At 35.5% G+C, this 10,105-nt stretch overlaps 1 protein-coding gene across 1 annotated transcript; it reads left to right on the forward strand.

Moving 5' to 3' along the window:
• Positions 1-233: 233 nt before the first annotated feature.
• LOC129445307 (uncharacterized) lies at positions 234-8,155 on the forward strand. The gene is made up of 3 exons (XM_055206493.2): positions 234-957; positions 1,053-1,353; positions 6,210-8,155. The coding sequence occupies exons 1-3, from the start codon at positions 805-807 to the stop codon at positions 7,370-7,372; spliced, it is 1,617 nt and encodes a 538-aa protein (XP_055062468.2). The 5' UTR covers positions 234-804; the 3' UTR covers positions 7,373-8,155.
• Positions 8,156-10,105: the final 1,950 nt, after the last annotated feature.

A 10,105-nucleotide genomic window follows, 5' to 3' on the forward strand; every position in this document is an offset into this window, starting at 1 on the left:
AATGTTTTTCTGTACAATTATTTATCTTTAATATTTTAAAATGTAAAAGCTTGATGTTTTGTCTTAATTTTCTTGCTTTAGCACTTGCTTAACTATTTTATCCACCACACCACAAGGAAACACCACGTTCTTGTGTAATGAATGAGAGATTAATTAAATGTTGAGTGTCTTCTCTCTCCAGTACAGCAGGAGGCGCTCTGCAGCTCTTTAGTCCACATATAAACCCACTAAAGAAAGAAAGAAAGAAAGAAAGAAAGAAAGAAAGAAAGAAAGAAATCCAAAAGAACAGATGGCAATTACGGAATTGGACATTCCGGATTAAATCAATCATTGCACAGAACAGGGAAGCATCCTACTGGATTATGTGATTATTGTAAAGCTCAAGAGACTGTAGAACACATTCTGATACACTGTAAGGAATATGAGGAGGCTAGAAGGAAGTTGGAAAATCAAGTTGGACAACAAAACATGACAATGGAGTATTTATTGGGGAAATCAACTTATAAGTGTGTAGACTGCCTAATAACATTTCTTAAAACTACTGGATTAATTGACAGACTATAAGTTTTTTTTTATTTTTTAAGTTTATTTATTTTTATTTAATCTGCTGCTCACACTCCAGTCCAGTAGGTGGCGGTAATGCACCTTTAAGTTGGTTTGCCAACCGCCAATAAAACAGACGAAGAAGAAAGAAGAAAGAAAGAAAGAAAGAGCGAGCTCGCGTGTGATGTGTTTGTGTATCCTCAGTGTTTTTCTCTCTTGAGTGTTTTAAACAGAGTCTTGTCTCTGTGTATTTTAGTGTTGATGATGGATGTGATGTGCTGTAAATCAGTAGGAACTGATCTGTCCATGCTGGATATTGATGATTTCATCACAGAAATCTCTCAGCTGAAGAAAGAGGTGGCGTTACTGGAGACAAAGCTGAGGTTAAGAGGAGATGAAGGACTGAAGAGAGAGGTTTGTACAGCTTAAACATCCTTTACCTGAATCAGACAACATCAAATAATTTCTAATCTTACTCTGTGTGTGTTTGTTGTGAATCTTCCACACAGGACTCCGAGCTCAGTCTGACTTTACTCTGTTATACTGAGTCAAAGCACACAGACGCTCAGGACACTACAGTGTGTGACAGTAATCAGGACTTACAGGATGATGAATCTACTGATCAAACCTCCACAGAGTCTCTGGATTCTGTCTGTAACGCTGGAGAACAGCAGCAGATCCTGCACACCAAACTCAACATGTGTTCAGTCAAACTGGAGGACTGTGGGAACCAAACTGAGATTAGAACAGAAGCCACAGCAGATGAATATGAAGACAAACATAATGATGGTCATGATTCTATTCTCTCAGGTATGTCTCCTTAATTATAGTTGTATTTTTATTCATAACTGTCATTGTTTTATAAAAGGGAGTTTTAAGTCACAAACCAAAAGACGAAAAAGGCTAAAAATCTTAACGGAGAGATTATGACATCTTTTTGAGGCATGTTGGCTTTTAAAAAAGACACAAAAATGTCTTCATCTCATTCTAGAAGTGTTACCATAAGTGATGCGATCTGGGAAAAATCATGACATGGTGAAATTAATTGTAGGTTAAGAGAGGGAAAGCTATGAGCGATTGTTTAAAGGTACCCTGGTTATATAAACACATGTATAGTTTAATAGATTAACACAGGGATTAGCAATATGAATGTGAAAATCAAAAGTACAAAGGTCATAGTTTTAATAAACTTTTAAAATCTTTTTAATAGGAGGCTGCCATTGTGTTTTTCATCACTATACATGACGTCAAATGGTTGCAATAAAGGTGAGGTAAACGTGATTAACGAGTCTTCAATCAGTAGATAAAATTAAATAATGTAAAACAGTAGATGAGAGTTATAAACGCACACAGACAGCATGTGGCCGTATTTGGTCCATATTTCATAAAAAATACATCACATTTTACAGAGAGTAATATACATGAAGAATACTACAGAAATCATACTAATGAAAGATCAAAATAAAGGTAATAAGAGAGGTAAAAGTGTGTGGAAAATAAAAATTCTTACATGAAAAACTATAGTTTTAACCATAGTTAGCTGTTGTTAAACATCATATAAACATAATGGCGGCCTCCATAGGTTAAAATGAGTATAGAGACAGAGCGCAGCGCGTCACAACCTGAAAACCACGCCCACCGGGGGGGAAAGCAATCCAACAGTCTCCATTGACTTTGTATTGCAAAAGGCCGCCTCCTTGTCATTTCTGGCTTATAACAAAAAACTGAATAATGTCTAAAAGCTGCTTTGGGACAATATGTACAGCTAACAAGCCAAAGAACACAGAAATAAGTTTTTATAAGCTGTCGAGCCGTAAAACCCAGTCTTTAAGGAGAATAAAGTGGATCGCCGATTACGTTTCCCCCTATTGGACGCAGTTTTACTAACAGGAGCACCATGAAAAGTTGCCTGCCTCCACCTCCGTGTCCAAACGCTCGCCCCCTGAAGTCGACAGCTTACAAAAAATTATTTATTTATTTTTTTGGCGTGTTAGATGTACACCTTGTCACACAGCAGCTTTTAGGTATTATTCTGTTTTTAAGTTTAATCTGTAAATAAGTTTTTATAAGCTGTCGACCCCAAAAAACGAGCGCCTAAAGACACAAAAATGGACACAGGCAACCCCCCACAGCACTTCCACCAGTAGAACTGCGTCCACCAGGGGGAAACGCAGTCGGCGATCCACTTTATTCTCCTTAAAGACTGGGTTTTACGGCTCGACAGCTTATAAAAACTTATTTCTGGCTTGTTAGCTGTACATATTGTCACACATCAGCTTTTAGGCATTATTCAGTTTTTTGTTATAAGCCAGAAATGACAAGGAGGCGGCTTCTCGCAATACAAAGTCAATGGAGACGGTTGGATTGATTTCCCCCCCGGTGGGCGTGGTTTTCAAATTTGCATAACGGCGCTCTGTCTCTATTAATTTTTTTAAGTAATGAAAATATTAATGTGTTTCTATCAATGAATTTTAAGTAGTTAAATGCAAATATAACTCTTCTTTCTGGTACTTGAATCTGATTGGGTAAGAGCCTTTTCTAGCCATGCAATATTCAACAAGTATCATCACAGTAACGGCATCCTGTTTGTATCATTCTGACACCTCCTGTTTATAGATCATTAAAAATAGTTGAGCCATACGCTCGCATATCTTTGACTGAAGAGGATGGTCATTGGTCACGCACACACACATCCACGGGCACAAACTCTGATTTTAAACACTTCACGTGTGTCTATCAGTTCCCTAGCACAAAATCAGTCTGTCAATCCCAATCGGAAGTGATTATCCCTGTGCCCTAATCCCTTCGAAGATCAGAGCTCCTGGATGTAAACTTTTGAGGAACTAGTGCAATAATGTCACATCATGTCATCCTTGTGAATAAGGCAATGAAAATAATTGTTTTCTCTTTATCTGGAGCGTATGTTTTATCCATGGTGGTAGAAAATAGTTGCTCACCAAAGAGGCTTTAAAAACATTCTGTTGTTGTTTTCGTTTTTCAAGTTTGCACCGTCAAACAGTTATATAAAAGGAATATCGCTCTTGTAAGCGTGTGATATCGCTCTATATCAAGCCTTCATCCTTGTGCCACTGGCCTAATCATAGTCGTGATGATATAGAGCAATATTGCTTCAAAAGTGTACAAGTCTTCATAGTCGAGGTATCTTTTAGGGCCAGTTGTTCAAAAGTAATCCATTTGGATTTCGGCTATCGGATTAGATCAAAATTTCAAAATGGGTTGTTCAAAACAAGAAAATGGATTCTGAATTTGGATTGGATCAAAAAATCCAATGTAGGTTTTGATCTGGATCAAATCGTCACTTTGTGTTGTTCAAAACTTTTTTGTAAGATTGGTATTTGTTTGATCCCAAAAAGTAGGATAATTTTGTTCCCAGCAGAAGGGTGGTTTTCAGGAACAAATATGTAATTAAACTTCTAAAAAGATTTTACTAAAACATACAAACCTACAGTATCTAGAGTCTACAATACAACATTTCTATCATGTAATATTTATAAATGTATCATTTTTTGTTGAAATGTTGCTCTTGATAAGTTCAATCCTTATAATGATAAAGTATAACATTGAGCTATACCATTTCAACGTTCCAGTCAATTAAGAAAGAAAAAAGTCCATATAAATCCCTCATAGAGCAGTCAATAGCAAATCATTTAATTTTAAGAAAAGTAATCTTTAGCTATCATTGGGCACTGTAAAGTATATTGATTACAATCACAATCATTAGAGACCAAACAGTCAAAAGTAGTTTTAACAACCGACATCTCTACAAATGTAAACTACCAGACATTTAGCTTCTTTATGACTTAAAATTCACGTGTTTGGGTATAAACTATATTTGTTTGTTTTTTGTGGGCCAGAAGAACAGACAATGTTCAATTAAAAAAAATTAAGAGAAAAATTAAGGGAAAGTTGTGTTTTATTGTCTCTTCAAGTAAAACACTTAGTGACATGTTGTATAGCTTTTAGTCAACATTGACATGTGATCCCATTTAAAACAATTGTAATCCAGATTTGCTAATCTGAAAAAGTGTGAATCTGGATCAGGTTGATCCAATCCTATTTTGCTTTGAAAAACCAAGACGAAAGTGAGATGGTTTACCTGATCCTGGATAGCAAAACATGGGATTTCCAAATCTGGATAATTTTGATCCAGATTAAACTTTTTGAAAAACTGGCCCTTAAAGATGCACTCTTTCCAGCTTGTCACTTTAAATAACATTTTTTCTTTGTCTGACATTTGATTAATTTATTCTGAGACACGTTCTGTTCTTTTTCCTATCTCATCCTCATCGCCAATGTTGTGGTTTTCCTTTTTGGGTTCTTTAAGAATAAAATACTCAAGCTGTAGGTTTCATTTTCAAAAGATAGACTTTTATTAACCAGACAAATAAAAGCCGAGCAGTCCTGCAAAAACTCCAAGACTCACCGAAAAACTTTTGCTTGTACCACAGTATTTAAGCCTGTCTTCGCACGCAATCCATGACCTTTACATTGACCTTAGCATATGCTTCTATTCCCAAGGGTTTGTAACATGAAGAAACATATGGTTTATATCATATAGAAACACATGGTGGTCTCATTCCTGGGACTGTAGATCTTTTGTCCCTACCCAATGCATGCTGGTAATTTTCCTACACACACAATGGTACACTATGTGATACATATAACTGGTTATTATATCCATATAGAAAAACATAAAAATATAATGGTAAAGTATTTGATACCCATATTCGGATTAAAACAAACCACTTCACCAATTGTTGTGGCATTTTCCAGTCCTATCTGGGGTGCCAATTGTTGTGGTTTTCTTTTTGGGTTCTTTAAGAATAAAATACTAAAGCGGTAACTAAGTTTCATTTTCAAAAGATAGACTTTTATTATCCAGACAAAAAAAGCAGAATCCGTCCTGCTGAACCATCTCTGAACCAACTGTGGTCCTGAGAAGATCCTGCAAGATCAGCTTGCCTCTCTCTGTACTATGGCTTTTATATATAGGGTTGGTTACCCACAAACTCCATGTAAGCTCAACACAATAAGTTTATGTTCAGGCGTGTAGCATAAAGAAACACATGACATCACTTTTGTAAGGGTCACCCTAGGTCATCGTTTCGGAGACTGAGTGTCTCTTTCCCATGCCCCATTAGCCCGGGGGCTACTCATTATATTAAGACCCTCTTTGACCCTTGACATTTAAACTATGCGGTAGACCTTTACAATGTATGCCTAACTTCTCCAACACATGATTGCAATGCATATTGGTAAAAGGACAACCTAAATACATAATGGTTAACTAATTGATAAACATAACTGTTTATATGCATGTAGATTATACTTGATTTCTTTATATAAATCCTTCTTCATGACATCCGATGGTTATTACCAGATTGCATCATATTTAATGCAATACGGATTGTGAAAGATGTACAACTACAAAATTGTGGATTACTCACTGCATTGAATTTAATACTTTGTCGTTCATGACTAGTTATGTTTTTAGCTGTGTATGTTACCATAATTTGGTTTATTTGATGTGCAATGACCCAGGAATGACAGCTTTCTCTGTGTGAATATAGGAAAAGATATAGAATCTCAATTTATCCTTCTTTGTGTAAATAAAAGTGAATTTAATTGTTTCATGTTTCTCTCAGATGTGAAAAGTGAATTATGTTTGGATGGAGAAACGACGTCCTCGACTCTTTCCTGCATCAGCGGTGGAGAGACATTGAGCTCACAGAGACATTTAAAGAGACATGAAAGAAAACACACAGGAGAGAAACTCTTCACCTGCAGGAGATGTAAGATCAGCTTTACTACCTTACAAGAGAAGAAACTTCATTCAGAAAAGCACAGAGAGAAAAAGAAGAAGAAGAAGAAGAAGTTGTTTGACTGTGAGCAGTGTGGGAAGGATTTTGGCTCCTTATCTCATCTGAGACTTCACATGAGGACACACAATGCTGAAAAGCCTTTCTACTGCACTGAATGTGGCCATTACTTCAGAACCAAAGCAAATCTTGATTCTCATAAGAGAATTCACACAGGAGAAAAGCCACACAAGTGTCCTCACTGTGAGAAGAGATTTAGCCAAACATATAATTTGAGGACACATGTGTTTACACACACCAAAGACAGTCCGTATCAGTGCAGTGAATGTGGAAAAAGTTTTAGGGATTCACTTCAATTAAAATCACACCAAACAATACACACTAAAGAGAAACCCTTTCAATGTTCACACTGTGATAAACGGTTCAATCGTAAAACTACTCTTACAGCCCATCAGATACTTCACACTGGAGAGAAACCTCATTACTGTGAAGTCTGTGAGAGGAGTTTCAGTCGACGTGAACATTTAGTGAGACATCAGAGAACTCATACAGGTGAAAGACCTCACAAATGCTCTCAGTGTGGGAAGACGTTTGCTTATTCATCTCACTTAAAAGACCATCAGAGAGTTCATACTGGAGATAACCCTCATACCTGTAATGTTTGTGGGAAGAGTTTTGATCTTAGAAGCAGTTTAGTGAGACACCAGAGAATTCATACAGGTGAAAAACCTTTCAAATGCGCTCATTGTGAGAAGACGTTTACGGATTCAGGTAACTTAAAAGCCCATCAGAGACTTCATACTGGAGAGAAACCTTACAAATGCTCTCATTGTGAGAAGACATTTGTTTATTCATCTCACTTAAAATCTCATCAGAGAGTTCATACTGGAGAGAAACCTTACGTTTGCTTGATCTGTGAGAAGAAATTCACTCATGCCAAAAGTCTTCAAAATCATCAGAAGAAACATACTGATGAACAAATACATTGAAATCATCATAGCATCTAAAAGTCCAGACTGACCGTGTATAGGTCCTATTCTGCATGAATGTTCAACGCTATAACAGTCTATGAAAACAATAGCTTTTATTATTAATAATTTTTACATTGACCTCAGTTATTTGCAACGAAAAAAACAAACAAAATTTTAACCATCATGTCAAATTTGGTTGACCAATGAGATCTGAGCATTACGTCACATTCCCGGCGCCACTGTAAATCTACAGCAGAGCGTGTCAGGTTGTTCTTTGTCTCTGTGTCATGCATTTAAAAACCTTTAATGCACGAGTCGTTGATTATACATATTCATTTGTTTTATCATTCACCTTTATTTTAATTATTGTGTTTTATTACACGGCTCTGTAAAATACCAGATTCTGATTGTTCAGTCATGACATTCCAATGTTCGTTCTTTTCAGATAGCCTATAAACCCTTTTACTGTTTGTACAAAATTATGACGTGGCAATGTATGCGCGCGCAGGTATATACATATATTATGTTAGTGCAACCAAACACAACAACCAGACAAAATATGCATTTTATTCTATCTAGTTATTCTATTCTTCATTATTTTTCTTAATTTTATTAAAATCTTATGTAATGGACTGGATCGCAAGGTTTTCTTAGCATCACGATAATGTTATAAAACAATAAGTGTCCACTCTCTGTTTTTGATATAATAACATCATCTAAATCTGCTTCTAGTCAAAGTTAGTCAGAGCATCGAGAATGCAACAAAGATTCAATAAAGCATCTTTATTTTATTCAACATCACTTCATCTCCTGTCTGCTGTTTTTCTCTTCATCTATGTGTCTACCTCATGGTTGATTTGAAGTATTAACAACAGAGCTGATATTTGAGCACAGATTTAGTGATTTCCTGACAGGACATGGGAACTATGTCTAAACTAAAGGAAAATTATCCATATATTCCTAATCTGGGATGTGTTTCCCAAAACCATATAGTTGCTAACTAAGTTGCAATTTCCCATTGCCAACCAGCTACGTTGCTAACCAGTGTTGGGGCTAACACATTACAAGTAACGTGCATTACGTAATATTACTTTTTTAAAGTAACGAGTAAAGTAACGCATTACTTAAAAAATGTACATATTAATATTTGAGTTACTTTTTAAAAAAAGTAATGCGAGTTGCTTTTCAGTTTAATTAATTCTATAAAATAATGTACTGAATTACAATTTTGCGATCATAGAAAACACCTGCAGAACTTTTTACAATTAACTTAATATTGTAATGCATTACTTTTTAAAGTAACTTTCCCCAGCACTGTTGCATACTATGGAGGACCACAAGAGTCATGCAAAATGTAATAAAGAACTTAATAACTTTAATAAATACCTGGACAATAAAAATAGCAATTAATACATTGGTTTAAAAATGCATTAATTAATCTATAAATAAATAGACAAAGTAACAAAAAGAAATCATTATGTAACATTTTATTATGCAATAAAAACTGAGATTATAAAAATAACGTAGAAATGAAATATTAATCCATTAATAAATAGTTCAAATTAATATAACATTTTGCAAAAACAACATAAAACACTCAATAAGTTCATCATTTTAACTTGCATTTACAAATTCTTAATTAAATAATGGAATTTCAAAATGTTTTTCAAAAAGCGAAAAGAGAAATAAATAACTGTAATAATAAATTGAACTACAAATACAGGTTTAAATTAGGCATTTTAAAGGGCATTTCCGTTTAACATTTCTGTTTTCATTTTCCCGTTGGTTCTCTTTATTCTTTTCGCTATTCGATTTGCTTTTCGTTTTAGCCTCTCTATTTAGCTTTTCCGTGACTCTTTGGGTCCTCATCCGAGATTTATAAATCTTCACATGATGTACAATCAGAGCCAATCAGCGAGCTTGTTACATCCACCTGGCCATAGTTAAGAGTCACAGAAAAGCTAAATAGATACCTTTAATGATTAGTGACTCCAGATTATGAGCATGAACTACAAACAACATCATGTGTGATACAAAATCAGACTTTATTGACTAACTAAACACATAGGGGCGGTTTCCCGGACAGGGATTAGACTAGTCCTAGACTAAAACATTTTTAAGAGCTTTCCAAACTGAAAACAACTTGAACTTACATATCTTAAAATCCATCAGTGCCCTTTGTTTTGCCTCAAAATGCACACAGGTAATGTTTTTAGTAAGGCATGTTTGTTAAAACTAGTTATATTTCCTAATTAAACTAAGGCCTAGTCCTGGATTATGCTAATCCCTGTCCGGGAAACCGCCCCATACTACTCTAAACATACAAACACACACACATACATACATACATACAGTTCAGCATTGGAAGAAGGTAAAGGTTTAAGTAGAGAAAAGAATAAAGCATGAAGTTATGGCAGTATTTGTAATTCAGCAGATCAAAGCCTAAAACCAACCGCATCAGTTACTTGATGCGAATGCACCTTAGTAAAAAGGGAATAATGATGCGTGATGCATCAGTGAATAAAACTAAGTATGATACTTGCATGTCTTGCCCATTAAAAGAAAGTGTCCTGATGTAGTTTGGTAAGGCTTCAGTTGATCTTGGCTGAAAGGATTGATGATAGAAAAACCAGCTTGATGCAGATGATCCTTGGTAAATGAAAAAGACAAGGCCTTAGGCCTGGCACAAACTTAGAGGTATGCTGGAAACGTCTAGTTTAGCATCCTCATCCTGAAAGGACTCGAATGTAT

Source organism: Misgurnus anguillicaudatus, chromosome 3, assembly GCF_027580225.2.
Source record: "Misgurnus anguillicaudatus chromosome 3, ASM2758022v2, whole genome shotgun sequence".
In the NCBI taxonomy this organism is placed as follows: domain Eukaryota; kingdom Metazoa; phylum Chordata; class Actinopteri; order Cypriniformes; family Cobitidae; genus Misgurnus; species Misgurnus anguillicaudatus.